Source organism: Denticeps clupeoides, chromosome 13, assembly GCF_900700375.1.
Source record: "Denticeps clupeoides chromosome 13, fDenClu1.1, whole genome shotgun sequence".
Classification (NCBI taxonomy): domain Eukaryota; kingdom Metazoa; phylum Chordata; class Actinopteri; order Clupeiformes; family Denticipitidae; genus Denticeps; species Denticeps clupeoides.
In genome coordinates this window covers 11,532,806-11,548,977 of record NC_041719.1, presented here as the reverse complement: position 1 = coordinate 11,548,977, position 16,172 = coordinate 11,532,806, and the positions used below count along the sequence as shown (strand labels likewise).

The window sequence follows — 16,172 nt, the reverse complement described above, 5'->3', positions numbered from 1 at the left end:
ATTGAATACAAAGTATAAATACAATAAAAAAAAAAACACAATATACAATTTTAAAAACACCATATACAAATAAGGGCACATGGTGGAGAGTGCAAAACCATGTAGTGCAACAGGGGTAAGTTTAAAGTGACGAAGTGACAAGTGAGGTAGTTGGCAGACCAGAGCTGCACAGAGTGACTGGTGCATGGTCAGTTTGTGTGTGTAAGGGTTCAGAAAGTTTGTGGAGCTGAAGAGGGGAGTGAGGGGAGTGGGGGCAGAGCCGGGAGGCTCCGCCGCCGCCTAATAATATTTTTCAAAATTCTTTTTTCACTCTTGCCTATTTTTAGGATTAAGATGTGTTAATAAAAATCTAATTGCATTTAAGAATTTGGGTTTCTAATTAAACTTAACCTAAACCTGAGAACATTAAAACTAATCTAAATATTTTTTTTATTAAAATAAAGGGAAAGAAACTTGACATGCAGATGCCTACTTAATTTTTTTGCAAGATCATCGTAAAGGTGCAGTTAAGATTTTTTTTGCTTTGTCTACTCCAGTGAAAAGAACCAGGAAGTGCAATGTGGGCACAAGGTGTGTGTGTGTGTCCGGTTTCACATTCATGAAGTGTCCTCAGCTGAGGCTGACATTTTGCAGTTCTGGACGAGCAAGATAAACCTCTCGTGTGGACACCGCCCATCACTGGACTGTGGAATTGTTTGTAAAGGGCGTGTGTGTGCGTGCGTACGTGCAACACGTTGAATGTATGCTGTGCAGTTTGATGGTGATTAGACACACTTTGATCTGTCATTCTTCCAGAATCAGCCGGACTCTGATATGTGGAGTCTGGGTTTTCTGCCGTGCTTGATCCGGGTTCCGTCCTTTGCCTCAAGCCTTTCCTTATTCTTTCAGACCCTTATTCGGCATCAGTGTTCAGGAAGCACAAAATCTCTTCTTCCAGAGTGCAGAGCTCTGGTGGGAACCCCCTTGTTTAGTCGAATTCCCAAGCAGATCCTCTGATCTGCAGCATGGCAATTCAGCTGCTGTCCCCACTCAGAGTAAATATTCAGGGTAAATTAAAAAAAAAAAAAAACTTTATTTTATTTGAAACTTTTTTTTTTTAAATATAGCAGCAAAGGATTACACAATTAACATTTTAAAAGACACAGAAAAAGAACATGATAGGCACATGGGAAAATCATGATGGGCATGACTGTAAAAGTTAAAGCACACTTTTAAGCAATTTTTCAAAGACGCAAGCAACCTGATTGGCAAATTTAAAAAAATATGTAGAATTTTAATGGAAAACTTTTTAAATTGTGGTGCTTTGCATTCACACATAACACTGTAGATCTGTCGAAACAAACGAATGAGTAATGAGCCATCGTTTGGAGACATTCTCCCATGCTTACCCACAAGCCCCGGCATCGCCATATCATCAGCAGTGGTTGGCCTAGCGGGTAAGGAAACTGTGACCTGAACAGTCTAGATGCCACTGAGCAAAGTACATTCCCCACACACACATGGCCACCCATGGCACACCCCACAATACACAATGTTTGAATTTCGGGGGTACACCATGGAGAAAGGCACTTTTTTGTGCTACTTTACACAGACCTCCTGGTGCAGTCTTGAAATTTTTTATTTTAACTCATAATGCAAGGTTTTAGCCATTGGTCTGAAATTTTATGGGCACGTCTCGCATTGAGGGGCTAACTGTTCACAAGTTTGGGATATCCAGCACCTTCCTCCGGTGCTCTTGGCTCCAAAACAATTTTTCAATTAATTAAAAACTTTTGCTGCTTTTAAAATCACGTTGGATGTGGCACACTGGGTAGACCTCTGGGTAGACCTCTGCAGACACACACACTTAATTATAAAATTTGTAGCATGAATTTGTGGTAACACCTAAAGTGCAGTGTCTACATTGTTCACTGTTCCTTCTCAGGAAGGCAGCGCGGCTCTTTTAGAGCAGGTCTGCTACTCCCCTTTATGCAAATGAGTGTGAAGTTGACCACTGTGAGTAGTGTGAACAAGTGCACATAAGCATGGAAGTCAACACTCGCGCTTCTACAGTGTCGATCTTGGGTCACCAACCCTGGTCCTGGAGTTCACTTGTCATTTAGCAGACACGATTCAACCTCAACTCATTATCACAGTTGAATGTTGAATGAGGAGTGGTTGATCGTGGAAAGGTATAATCCGTGCAGACGTTATCCCTCCTGGACCAGGGTTTGTGACTCCTGGTGTAGATGTTTGCTCTAGAAAAGGTGAGAGCATTCAGACTTACAGCTAATAATTCAGACTTATTCTGATGCACACAGCATACAGATCAAATTTTTAAATTAAACATCCAATTGTTATTGTCTGGTCAAAAATGGGTAAATGCTTTAGTTAACTATAATGCTAGGCTATTTGTATACCCTCACACACACACTTTTGGGTCTGTGTGTGTGTCTTCACCAGCTTTAAACATTGATCCAGTTTCTCCTTGCTTTGCTTTACAGAAGTTCTCTTCTGCTCAGTTTGGTCTTTCAAGGTCGTACGAATGAGAGAGAGAGAGAGAGAGGGTGGAAACAAATGGCAGAAACTCGATCCATTTAGAAAACAGGAAGAGCGGCAGATATGCTCAGCCCTCGCACTATTATTCTCCCGACCAGCTGAGAGGCACAGGCCTCACCCCTGAGCCATTTTAAAATGTAGAAGTGCTGGTAAGTGAACAGAAATAAGCTCATAAATAAAAGACGAGTCTTCTGGACAGTTTCCTGCATGGGTCGTGACCCTCACGCCTGATGGCTCGAATGGGTCAGCGGATTAATGGACACGGTTGGAATAATTCTGAGGGCTTCAATTCCCTGGAGTTTCTGTTATCCATGCAACCTCTTCTGTTACAACCTAAATAGTCAATAATATGTTTACTGATGAAGGGTTTCTGTGTATGGCAGTGGAGATTTTAGGGTTTGGTGGTTCCTTAGTTTTGAAGGCTGACTCTTCAGACTGTGAATTTTTCAGTTTTATTTTTTGATTTTGGGGTGTAAAAATTAATGTAGAGCTGCTTCTGGGCCATGTTCAGTTTAGGCCAAAAAGCTGACACAACAGTCACTCCAGCAACCAGCCTTTAGAAATTCAGGCGTGTATGTCTATAACCTAAACTGAAAATATGTAAGTGCTTTTAAAGTGTTATATAATTATTGTAACAATCATTTTCAATCTATGCACTCCGTTTCCCGACAGGAATATTAAGGGTTACTTGACACTGAATATTAAATAATAAACTGCTTACGAATGATCTGCTATTATATGTCTACTAATAACTGCATCGCCAGAGATGGAGACACCTGCTGGGCGAGTTTGTTCTTTTTATCACATGACCTGCATCATAGACGTTGCCTTGTACGAATTTGCCAAATGCCAAATTTCCTGTTAGTGGCGGCAGTGCCCATCGCCTTCAATGTATGGGCAGCAAAGCTTGTTCAACACTGAATCTAAATCAGAATATGAGAAAGATGCAGACTTTATTGTAACTTTTTTTTTTTTTTTAGATTGAGAAGCAGATGTTTGTTTTAATGCTGGATTATTGTAATGTTTTGTTTCCTATCGCAATAAAAAAAAAAATCCCCGATTGTTTTCATTTAAGGTAATCAAAATGGCGAAATAACATGTTCTATTAATACTAGTTTGATACAGGAGAAGTGATCCACTTCCTGAATGTTGCATCTCATCATTTGTTTTAAAAAGTCGCCTTTCTACTGGTCAGCCCCTACCAAGTACTGACTGTGAATCAAGTTCCATTTAGAAACTTGATACTGTATTCTGATTTCGAACAGCATAAACACTAAAATGAGTGTCCTTTTCATAAAACATTCAATTTGCTTCACATTAACTTGTGCACAGTGGTTCTCAAGCTTGACCGTGGAACGCCACACTGACAATGATTTTGTGTTCAGACTGCCGCATACGTTATTTACTAGCCTGACTTGGGTGGATTAAAGTACAGTAAAGGTCTTAAAATTGCGGCAAAGCGATACTCCGCGAGCCTCTGCAGTTCAGCCGGGGTTGAACTTTGACCTCCGCATGCCATGACTCATTAAAGCGCACCAAACTTCTATTTAGAATCAAGATTGTAGCTTTCAATTTTATAGCGATTTAATTCATCCACATCATCATACTGAGAAAAATTGCGGCTGCCAGTGACTGACGGTGAACGGTGCTTGTTGGCAGTGCAGAATTTCTTTAATCCAGCGGGGTCTCCAGGGTCAGGATTTGGAACCCTTTTCTTCTTTCGTGTGTAACACCTGACTGGCCAGCAGAGGGCAGCCGCGGCGCGTGGTTTGGTGCCACAACATCCTTCACCCCCAGGCCAAAACTCTTATTTTGAAAAGGAGCCAGTTGGCCTTGGAGTCCCTGTAAATCTGTTTAGGATAATTAAACCCAGGTCGGGTTGGTTTGATGAAAACGGTTGGGATTCACTGCTTTTATGGAATCATTTTTGGCTGTAAAGATCTGGTGGGCACTTCAGAACGTGTCAGAAACATTTTGTGATGATGTAACACCTACACCTGCATCCAACATGGTGAGGAGTTTGTCTAAAAGGGACAGACGCAGTTCGAGTGTTCTCTACAGGGAAACAGGCCCATGTCTGTTTCCTGTGCTGCTCTGCCGCCCCAAGTCTGTGCCAGATTTTATAGGCATGCTGCCTGCCTCATAAAAAGGGCCGACTCGAGTGCAAAACGTCCTACAGAGAAGCCCCCCCTCCGCTCGTATCCCGACGTTGCTTCCTCATCTGCAGCCTCCAGTGGGAGGTGAAGGAGGAGGGCAGCGTGGAACATGTCGGGGGGAAACGGGTCACATTTCAGACATTAGGATGAGCAGAGCTGAGATTTGAATCAGGTGGCTATCAAATACGGATTCAAATGAAAGCAAAACTATAAATCATTTAATGCGCAGTTTATTGCCCACCTGCTGCTTTGGTTCTCAACGTGCGATCCATGTGATGGTACAGATTATTGTTAGATTATTGTTAATATTCAAAGCAGTTATTATTCTTAATATCCTGCAACAGTGCAGTTCATATCCCCACATGCTGTATGTTTCACTGCTAGTGGATGACAGTCAGTAATAAACAATGTAAACTAGTGTAAATTAGTTCAATCAATCTGCGATTTAACGACAGCATAATGGCTGCACTTTTTGAGAAGCACTGTTCACAGGGTTACACCATGCAAAGTAGAATTTGAGAATATATTATTACATGTATTTGGAATCTTGGTATGGTAAACATGGTATTGCAGTGTGTTCTCTTCGGCCTGATAGCAGGTTCATCAGGAGGGAGGCACATTTCCAGAATTCCACAGGCCGAGGAAGAACCCGCATCATGGGCGGACCCGTGGACTTTCGTGGGATTTCAGTGGTCGAGCATTTCACCGTGACAGATGCTGTAAATGTCAGTAAAGTTCAGTAACGAGGAATTATCTGTAGTCTCAGAAATGTTCTGTGATGCACACATGCAGTTGGTCAAACTCCATAAGGAAGGTAGTCATCTTGAAACACAAAATATATAGAGACATGAAAGACATGACTGTAGAAGTTCCGCAGCACAGAGTGACGTAATGGTGGAGTGGAACCCGGGTGAACCTCGGCCCACCGGAGAGTTCCCACGAGCCCCCTGGCTGGACTGCCGCCTTTCACGGGTCTCTGGAGCACAGCGTTTCCATTGTGCTCGTCACAAAACGGGAGGGTAAAAATAGAGCAGTTTCTGCTCCCGCCTCCTCGGGGGAGAAGTGCAGACACACCAAACAAACATCGTGTTCCCCGAGAGACCATCTCTGCCTAGCACGTCCCCCGAGACCCCGCGGCCACGGTCCCCAACTACTGCCTTCAGCCACTCATCTGCCTGCTGGCCTATCAGCATTACCCAGAAACCCCTGCATGTGGACCTCGCGCCTCAGCTGTTTAGCTGCGGGAATATCTCCCACTGATCCCTCTCTCCGGAATTACGGTTCTATCAAGATCCTGTTCCCAGTCCACAGTCGGTCACTTTACATTCAACACCTGGTACAGACACACAGAATCCCAGCTTGGCCAAGCCCCTCGAACGAAGTTCCTGCGCGGACTCCGTATAATTCCCGCAGCACGCCGGTTCTTCAGTTTGGCCTTTGGGGCTTTTCTCGACCGCAAACACCGGAGGTGTGGCCTGCCGCCGAGGCAGAGGCGGCTGCTGGAATGTAAATATTAGCTGGGAGGGCGAGTACTCGTCGCTCGCTGTGTGGTGACCAACCTCCACGATGCAATTTATTCCAGGCTGCTCGGCGAGAGGTGAATTACGAATGCGCTCAGCGCACTGCTGCCACGTTTTGGGGCTGCGGAGACTCAGGACTCCTTCAGACCTGAGCAAATTCCGGGGACCCACATTACAGAGGCTTCTAAAACAAACTGGTGGCCAAGGTATCTACAGTGCTAACAGGATACTACAGCTACCTACTGCAATATGAAGTATATTATTCATACTTAAAAGTAGGAAGGATGTGTTAACTACTACATACTACTACAGCAAATATACCGGAGTTATAGCAGCTTAGTGGGTAACAAACTCGCCTATGAACCAGAAGACCCGGGTTCAAATCCCACTTGCTACCATTGTGTCCCTGAGCAAGACGCTTAACCCTGAGTGTCTCCAGGGGGGGACTGTCCCTGTAACTACTGATTGTAAGTCGCTCAGGATAAGGGCGTCTGATAAATGCTGTAAATGTAAATTCAAACTGCTAGTGGTATAACATGTTAAATTCAGTGTGTAGAACTGACTCGGTGGAGGGTGTGTGGTCTTATTCATCCCTTCACCTGTATGTGTGAGAAGATTATCTCGAATATCGTGTCCATATTTGGCCACCTTGCCTCAAAAAGAATGTTGCTGCTTGACATCAAGAATAGTTCTAAATCAAGAACCAGAGCTGGACAAAGCAAAGCAGGTCTGGATGCTGAATTTCCAAGTTTCAACTTTCCCCCCATTGTTCTCGTAAGCCTTGTTTTTTCTGTGACTCTAGATTCCCAACTGGCCGCTCTTACAGCAGCATGTTACCACGGTTACAGACACAAACTGAGAATGGTTTTTAATAAAGTGTTTACACATTTTTGCACATATATTTCTGCAGTTAAAATATGCAAAGTTAAGAACAGACAGGTTGCGAGACTAAAAAAACAGCCACTGTAAATGCATGGCCATCCCCTACTGGAAAAAGAAAGCACACACATAAATGTAAAGTTGATAAATGAAACACACATTTACCAAACCTTTATACCATTTTATTATATACTGAATGTAGACACAAAATGCCCCAGTTTCAGTTTTTTTATTATTATATATTTACCATCCGTTTGCATTGAAGTAAATGCTGTTCTTTTACAGGCTGTGAAAATTTAAGTAATCATGAAAAAAAACTATATATGGCATTAAGAATGCAATCAAATTATCCAACTGACATTACATAACACACACTTATTTTTTTTTAAAAGTTGAATAAAACATCATTTGTAAAGTTATCATGAAGGCAGTGTGAAAAACATGGGTTCCAAATGTTGCACACAGATGCAGATTAGAGAGAAACTTTAAGAGAGAAGAGCAAGGAAATCAATTCAGCGCCTTTCAAAACTCAGACTGAGTTTATTCTGCTCTCCATCATATCCACCGTGATCATGTGCAAAACAGGCACTTTCTATGAAGACATGATAAAAAAAAAAAAAAAAAAATCAATTCACGCAGGAAATTCTCCACCAATAGCAGCACCACCGAAACAGCATGTCATTTAAAGGAGGGCACAGATGAGAGATTAGTCGAGTTAGAGGTAGTGGTATTCCCTGTTGATCCACGAAAAAAGAGAACAAGCTCACTTTCTTTCATCCCCCTCACATCGCTTTCATATCATTTGACGCTCTTAAAAACATGCACACTTTTTTTAACACACGGTAACCACGAAGCACCCAAAGCAGTTGTGACGGGACGCTCTGCACCCTGGGATTCATAACGCGCTCCGATGCATATAAATGTGGTGTGGAGAGCTGTAACGTGAAAGTGGTTTTTATCTGAGATGCGCTAACATTTAATGGCCTTTGGTTTGGAAGATCACTGAGCCAGCCAGTCATTCAGAGTCGAGAGGGGGGAACGAAACGGGTCACCAAGGATGAAGGCAGACATTCTCATAACAGGTGACCTCACGGTCAAAATGGTGCATCATGACTGATCAAAAACAAACCCATGGAGAAACATCGAGAGCCACGATGCTTTAAAGCAATCATAAAATAATGATAGGTCATTATAACAACAGTACATTGCAAAATGATGCGTTGATCTGGAGTACGATGGTTGAGTTTGATCGGCCAGTAATTAAGAGACAACTAAAGCGCCAACTGCACTGAAATGGCAAAATTCAGTTTACTATCCGTAATGACACATCTTGCTTATTTGCACTGGTTATTACTACTATTCGAAAACCTTCAATGCCCTTATAAGCCAATCACATTTGTAGAGGTGCCCAAGCAGAGATGGCGAAGCACAGATAGGATCTGTATCACAAAGCTGTACCACACATCACTTCATCAGCAGCCCCTGCGCCAATCATCTACTGAGCTCACGCTCTTCCCTACCTCCATTCATGCCTCTGGAGTCATTTCCCTTTACAATCAGCATTTCTGATACATTAAAAAAGAACCTTGATCGGAATAATGTGTACATCATTTTGAGCTAAACTGAAAGAATGGCATTCCATTGCACAGAGGCCAGAAGAAAGTGCACAAAAAAAGAGGAAAATGTGGAGAAAAAGTGTTTTAAAGTGATAATCTTGAGGCCTTCATGAACACCACGCACACCACAATTCATTTCTTTCCTTCATTTGAACCATTCAAAGTTTCCAGACCACAGCCAACTGTGAACTGACTAATCAATATAATTAATGAGAAATAATACATGTATAATCGTACTGTGTCCTCATACAAAAGCATTAACATATTTGTATAAAATTATGTCCCTAAAATCTATTTTCTATAAAAAAGTCCTCTAATGATCTCACTGATTTAGTAAGATAACAATAACAACTTCTTAATCTAAATATACAGAACACTTTAAACAGACATCATAAAAACTTCATGTGTGTTACATTTGATGATCCAGTTGTGTTTCTTTGACCAGCTTCATAACATGACCAACCCCATTAGTGTTCTTGGATCAAGAAATGTATAGAACTCTACAATGGACAAGTCATTTCCATAGACAATTACAAACATTTCATTTAGAAAAATGCATTCAAATAGGAAAACTGTGAATTATAATAAAGCATTAGATAAATGTCCTAGAAAAAAAAAACACCACCAGTTTCCCATCTTTCCCATCCCTGTGTGTGCCAGTATCATGAGAGCATATAGAAACTGCTCTGCCCCTAGGCTGTGTTCGAACCTATTCTCAGATGTGTTGTTGTATTAGTTCCAGTTTAGACCATTTTAAGGACAGGTAATCAATGCAAACATTAACAGAAACCACGCTTGATGGCAAATAAACTAAATGAAGAATTATAATTGCTATTGATTCCACTGCTGAACACAGTTCTCATTGGCTAAAGTGTTTATGTAAATGCTTTATGGGAAATGTTACACCATAGCGCCCATATAAATTATGAAAAACCGTATTGACATTCATAATGACGGCAAAAATGAGAATACAGCAGCTTTTTAAAGTCTACATATCCAAGTTAACTGATATAAATGTGTTGTTTTAAAAAAAGAAAAAAGCCTGTATAGAAACTTGAAGCTTGGCCAGCGGTTCCCTTTTCAACCAAACAAAAAATCCCAGCAGTATGGAATGTGTCAAGGACAATAAGGTGAATGTCCTGAATGAGTGTCCTGATCTCCGAATCTGTGGTAAAATGTGAAAAATACTCAACCCTGAAGCCAGCATTTTTAACAATGTATAATTTGCTAATGAGCGACTACATATCGTTTGTCTTATTTAGCATATTTCACGTCACCTTAAAATGTTTAGTCAGACTTTTAAAATAAAGCAACAATTTTTGCTGACAGCCATTAGTGTTGATTGCCTTATTTAAAATGAAAACATAATAAGGTGTGCATAATGATGTATGATGCATACCTCGATACGCCGCTAATAATGCATGCATAATGAATCTGATCCTTACTGCAAATGTAAAAGTAATGTTTCACCTGCAGTGAATGGTGGTGGGCGTGATGAAATAGCCTCCTCACTCGAGCTGGAGTAATCAGTGTAATTTAGACTAACCCACCACAATGTGAAGCAGTCAGATAACACATTCCACGTGGATTCTTCTGCAGAGGATTCCAGGGATATCTGGAGAGCCACCCTCTTGCGTTCCCGCTGATGGACGCCATATAATGGGCAGCGTAGTTGATGCCACACTTCACCTTGACTGTGTCGAACTGAAAATGGCTGTGTACTGTAGTCTGAATTTTAATGGGCTGAGTGTACAGAGTATAATCGTCTTTAATAATGTAGAGTGAATCAATGTGCTCTTGAAGGAAAAAAAAAAGTGTTTCTAATTAAGTCACCGGCGGAATAAAATCTCAGCATCAGCCAAGGATGCGTGTGAACACCACTTCACCATTAGATGCTTAAAGTCATTGTGCATTTCAGTCATTAAAAGGGGGGGTGTGTGTGTGAAACAGAGGTCGTTAGGAGGCTGATGGAGTGGTTTCTATCTCAGCCTCAGACAAAAGGCCCCTTTCTCCGGGAGCAGGACCTGCATTTTTCACATTCCCACCACTGGTAGTGGAACGTTGTAACAGTGCTTCCTGTAGTAGGATCTAATTAAAACAGCTTTTTCGAACAAATTACTCTCCACTCAACAACTGCCTTCAGGGCACTTCTGTTTCACTCATAATTAATTCTGTATATTAGGAAATGTGCACTTTGGTTTTCAGTGAATGAGAAATGAACAACGACTTGCTGGTTTTTTGTGCACGGACCACGGTCCATATGAAACAAAGAATAAACTTTCTGTGTGAAATGTAACTGGTACTCGTTCTTTTTCACGAAATAAAGTCTCCTTTGAACCAGTACGGCATAATAAAGGAACTTTGGTGCAGTCCCTAAGCCCTCTCTGCTGAAGGGGGATGGTGGTGACATTTACATCTGAACAAATGCCAACTCTCGACCTCTTCCTCAGACCGGGGAATCATCGACAGGAGATCATTTACGATAATCCAGAACAATCAAGTCATGAAAGATTCCGTTATATTTCCCACAATCACAAATAAATACTTGATCCACGTCTGGAGGGGGGGGCTGTATGGAGCCTGGTGGTCGGATAAGGGTGTGGTAGCTATTCAAAGGACAGCAGGTCAGGGTGAGGCTCCTCAGCCTCCACACTGGGAGATCTGTTCCGTGGTGTGCTGTAGTCCACAGTCCCGTTCTCCAGCAGATCTTCTCCCACGCTGATCCGGACACCACCCCTTCCTGGGCAGGGTGTGGAGGAGAGCCTGCCATCTGAGCCACACAGCTTCTGCTTTGGGTCCAGGGTGTCTTTGTGGATCAGGTCGGGGATGGAGAGCTGAAGTTGAGACTGGTCTTCATTCCCCTCGTCAATCCTCAGCTCTTTCTTCCCATCGGCCACCACTGCATCCGCTTTTGTGACCCAAACCTCCTCCTCCTTCGTATGCTGTTCATCCTTCACATCACTGGACAGAGGGCTGGTGGGTTCAGCTGCTTTCACTGCCTCATTCTTCTCCACTTCCTTTTCCTGGCTAATGAGGGAAACTTTGTCTGGAGATGACAGTATGGAAGATTCAGAAACCTCTGGAGAGGCCACCACAGGGTCAGAGGAGATCATCATGTCCTGAGTGGTCTTCAGAGCCCTTGGCAACCGCTTCTTCACTGTTGGGGGAGGAGGGTCCAGCCGTGGGAAGAAGTCATGACTGAGTAAAAAAAAAAAAAAAAAAAATTGTCATACATAACAGCAGAAAATGATACTATAGTGATATAAATAATATTTTGCAGTAATATACTCCACATCAAATGAGCAGTAGAGTATTCAGTGTAATGTGTTCCCATGTTGCTACAATCAGCCCAATAATTCCTACTGGATTCAGGTCACAGGAATACCAGAAATTATACTAGGTTGACAGGGATACATTTATGGGTTGATAATACTGTATTGCTCTGATTCCCAGACATAGGGTGGGCAACACACTCGTCTATGGACCAGAAGACCACAGTCCCAGGTTCAAACCCCACTTACTATCATTGTGCCCCTGAGCAAGACATTTAACCCTGAGTGTCTCCAGGGGGACTGTCCCTGTAACTACTGACTGTAAGTCGCCCTCTACAAGGGTGTCTGATAAATGCTGTGTATGTTGTTGTAAACTAGAGATTTAATAAAATATCAAAATTTAACATCATATTAAACATTTCTTTATTGATATGAGTAAAAATGAGACGTAATATGCAGACTTTGTGGTTGTATTCAATTTAATGGACTCTGTTTCATTGTTCTGCATTAAAGGTTAAGCCTATGATAATAATTCACAGTTGTTGTGAATTGCGGTCAGTGCTTTCCTATAGATAAAAAATAGTCTCAGTCATAAAAACAACATCTGCCACCTGCTAGAAAATGTTTTTTCCCCTCTTTCTGATCTGACAAATTTACCTTCAGGTATCAACAAGCATATTGCTATATATTGCTAAGGGATATAACACAGTAATATGATAATAATAATATAGTTTCATACTGTATTGTAATCACATCATAAAAAAGTCTCACTACTGTTGAGTACTTGAGGCAGTATAATGTAGGACCCTATAATTATCTGCCTCCGGCTCAAAAGAGACAATAAAGGGGGAAATGTTAATTAAAGCAGCAGCCGAGATAAGGCTGTTGTGGGAAGTTGTCCTTTCCCCACTAAATGTCAAAATTAGATCTGTAGATTTGCAGGAATGATTGAGCAGCAATCTCTTTTAAGAAGCATCTTAGGTTTCTCAGAATTGTTGCATGTCTCCATGGTGAACACATCGCCGAGTCTGGTGATGAATGGTGACTCACGCTTAAAGAGTGTGTGTCGTTTACGATGCAGAGATTTAGAAATGGCCTGCCGCCATGTACACTCTGATGATGATTATTAACCAGACCTCTGCTCGCAGAGGCCATCGATCATTTATTATGGGTGCGAAGTGTAATATACTAAGAGCAGGCCACCATTACTCATCCACAAAGTGATTCACCTCAAACAGTATAGCCTAATTAATGGTCCTGCTGTGGCTCGCACTGACGCACTTTACACTTTCAACTACAGCAAAATAATTTATCAATGTACAAAATGTAAACGAGGGAAAAAATGCATCTTTAAATGAGGAAAATGAAGTGTAAAAACCACTAAGCAGGAATAAGGGGACGTATTAAAAACTTTCTGTGTCTCACAGTTTAGTACTCGGTGCATCTTTCACTCAAGCTAAATAAATCTGATTTTGATTGAGCAGAAACAGGACAAGTATAACTGGACCAAATCCTAACTAACTTTAGGGATCCCATCTTGTCTGTTACCTAGCAACCAATTCTGTAATTTTGTAACCCATTAACAAGAGAAAACCTACAGAAACAGAGAATTGAAGAGATAGAGAGGGCACATGTTAAAAAGCTATAACCTGAAGTGCCCCATGTACTCATTATATAAAACTAGGACATTCATTTAGAATCAGTGATATCAGTGAATCAGTGTCTCCATTTAAATGTCCTTAATATTACAGAAATATCACTTTAATGTATTTTATTTTACAGTTGACTTTATGGATTTACCAAGAACATTCTTACAATTATATAAAATGAAGGCTCGGGAATGATGTTCCCTACTGGAGCCCCTCTTATCAGAAGGAGTAATGAAAGTTCTCCTCCTATGAAACACGGCCACTGCCGTGAGAGATGGGATCTTACACCGGAGACATGGCAGCTCATATTAATTATGTGACATTTCAAGCAAGCAGGGGAGCTGTGATGATCAGTGCTGACACACAGTGCAACTACTCTGAGTAAGAAATCTGAGAGGTGCCGAGATGAACTGTCAGCGTGGCACACAACCTCAGAAACAGGGAGGTTTATCACTGGAAAGAAATACCAAGTGATAAATAAAGAACCGTGGTGAGCATGTGGCAAGCTCATGAATTCTTCATGTGAATGTGTCTGAGGAGAACCTGAAAAAGGTTCTTTTATTTCACATTCCGGGTGGTAAACTGCAATAAATCTATTTTAGTGCAGCCTCAAAAACTATACAGACCCTTAGAATTGTCATGCGTTTGACTTACTTGTCGGTGGCATTGCTATGCGCCACGCCCTCCATGCAGGACCACACTGCTCCGACGTTCTTGTTCACCTCGGTCACACCGATGTCACCGAGACTGCCGGGATCCTTGCGCCGCAGCAGATCGTTGACCTTGGCTCCCACGGCTTTCCCCAAGTTCAGCGCGTTCTTCAGATGCTGCCCGCTGCCCGACTTCTGCCCAGACGGGCCCGAGGATTCTGCTGGGCCTGGCAGGAGACCAGTGCTGCTCCCAGAGCGGTAGCCAGAAGACGGGCCGAGCCTGGAGCCCTGCGGCTTTGGCTGCTGGCCGGCAATCGAGTTCTCAAACATGCTTTGGTCAACTGTGAAAAACAGAAAGGGTCCATCAGCACATCAACGGCACACGAAACATATTTCTCTAATGGTGGCAGTTTTCATTCACTTGAACGTTCACAGGCAAGTCACTGCACCGCCACAAAGCAAGCGAGACCAACACACCGCATGCAGATACGATGGCGCACACACAGCACCCACAATGAACAGTAGATACAGAGTGCAGGGGAACCGGGGAATTAGAACATCTTACCTCACAGGGAACATTATTGCTCGGGAAGCATTTAAGTGAGACATAAAAACAGCGTCTTATGCAGGTGTACATTTTCGACACACTCAGGATCAGTCACGAGTTTGTATTTAATTGGTTCATTCACACACAGCTGTCTGCATGCTACAGACCGGGCATGCAGTTCTTTTTCAGAAGAAGGAGGTAAAACTGGCCATATTAACAACTTTAATACATGCGACTCGCATACGCTACCGGTCAAAAGTTGCGACGCACCAACTCATTCATGGGTCTTGCATTTTTTATATTATAGAACAAAACTGAAGACACAGGATTATGAAATAACACACATGGGGATATGTAAAAAACCAAAAAAAAGTAAACAAGGCAAAAAGAAAATCTTGGTATCTTCAAAGCAGGGAGCTTTTGCTGTGATGGCAGCATTTCACACTCTTGGCTTCTCTCAACCAGCTTAAGTTAGATAACTGGGATGGTTCCATCAGTCCTGAAGGTTTATGCTGAACACTTTCTCATCATTCACTCATCATGCGTCTCATGAAGTGACTTTTGATAATGACAATGACGAACAAAGCAGCAATGAAGGCAAAAAGGAGCGACTCTGAAAAAACTGATTCATTCAAACATACATCAACATACTAAATATGTTCCTTGCAAAATTGCTCCATCTCCATCCAGGTATGTCCCAACTTTTGACAAGTAGTGTACATTACTATGAATTCTGCCAGTTGAATGAACAGACACAGAGTACAGAGGCTTAAAATTCCGGAAAGAGATGCGGTTTTCTACCCAGACCATTGGAGTGAAAGAGCACATGCAATATCTCCAAACGCTTTCGTTCATTAGTTGCATCTCTACTTTATAAAGGAGCCGATGCGGTGAACTGACGTGTGGACTGTAGAGGAAGGAAACTGGTTGGAACTGCTTGTTTAGGCTGCTGTCTGATTATCGCATCTGCATCAGTGGATGATGCGGTCCTGTATATCACAGTGAATAAAATGTCAGGGGTAGTTCCACAGATAACGCAGCCTTCTAAACCCTCTGTGGAGTCACACATCACATAAATAACGTGCTTCGGCAGTGCACATGGACTACTGCAGACTTCCCCGTCCGGTGGGCGGACGGCAAAACGGAGCCCTTTGGCTCTGGCATCCAGACAGAGGAGTTTAAAATACCACCGGAAGAGACGCCACAATAACACAGGCCTACTCGAAACCCAGGTTATTTTTGGCTGATTTATGAGCGGTCTTTCCCAAGTGTCTCACAGCAGAGGGGGGAGCTATGGACCACTCGAGGGACAGGGCCGACCCCCCCATTTCCTCATATATCTCCC

At 42.4% G+C, this 16,172-nt stretch overlaps 1 protein-coding gene across 1 annotated transcript; it reads right to left on the bottom strand.

Annotated features, from left to right (window-relative positions):
- Positions 1 to 7,165: 7,165 nt before the first annotated feature.
- Positions 7,166 to 16,172, bottom strand: c6h1orf226 (chromosome 6 C1orf226 homolog). Its single transcript, XM_028999778.1, has 3 exons — positions 14,846 to 16,172; positions 14,285 to 14,621; positions 7,166 to 11,907 (listed from the first exon to the last, which is right to left on the bottom strand). The coding sequence occupies exons 2-3, from the start codon at positions 14,608 to 14,610 to the stop codon at positions 11,316 to 11,318; spliced, it is 918 nt and encodes a 305-aa protein (XP_028855611.1). The 5' UTR covers positions 14,611 to 14,621; positions 14,846 to 16,172; the 3' UTR covers positions 7,166 to 11,315.

What these genes read in the sequence shown, in the direction of transcription:
- c6h1orf226 (XM_028999778.1), bottom strand. Translation starts at nt 14,610, where the DNA reads ATGTTTGAGAACTCGATTGCCGGCCAGCAGCCAAAGCCGCAGGGCTCC. An exon ending in CATAGCAATGCCACCGACAA is followed by an intron (nt 11,908 to 14,284) that starts GTAAGTCAAACG and finishes TTTTTTACTCAG; the next exon opens with TCATGACTTCTTCCCACGGC.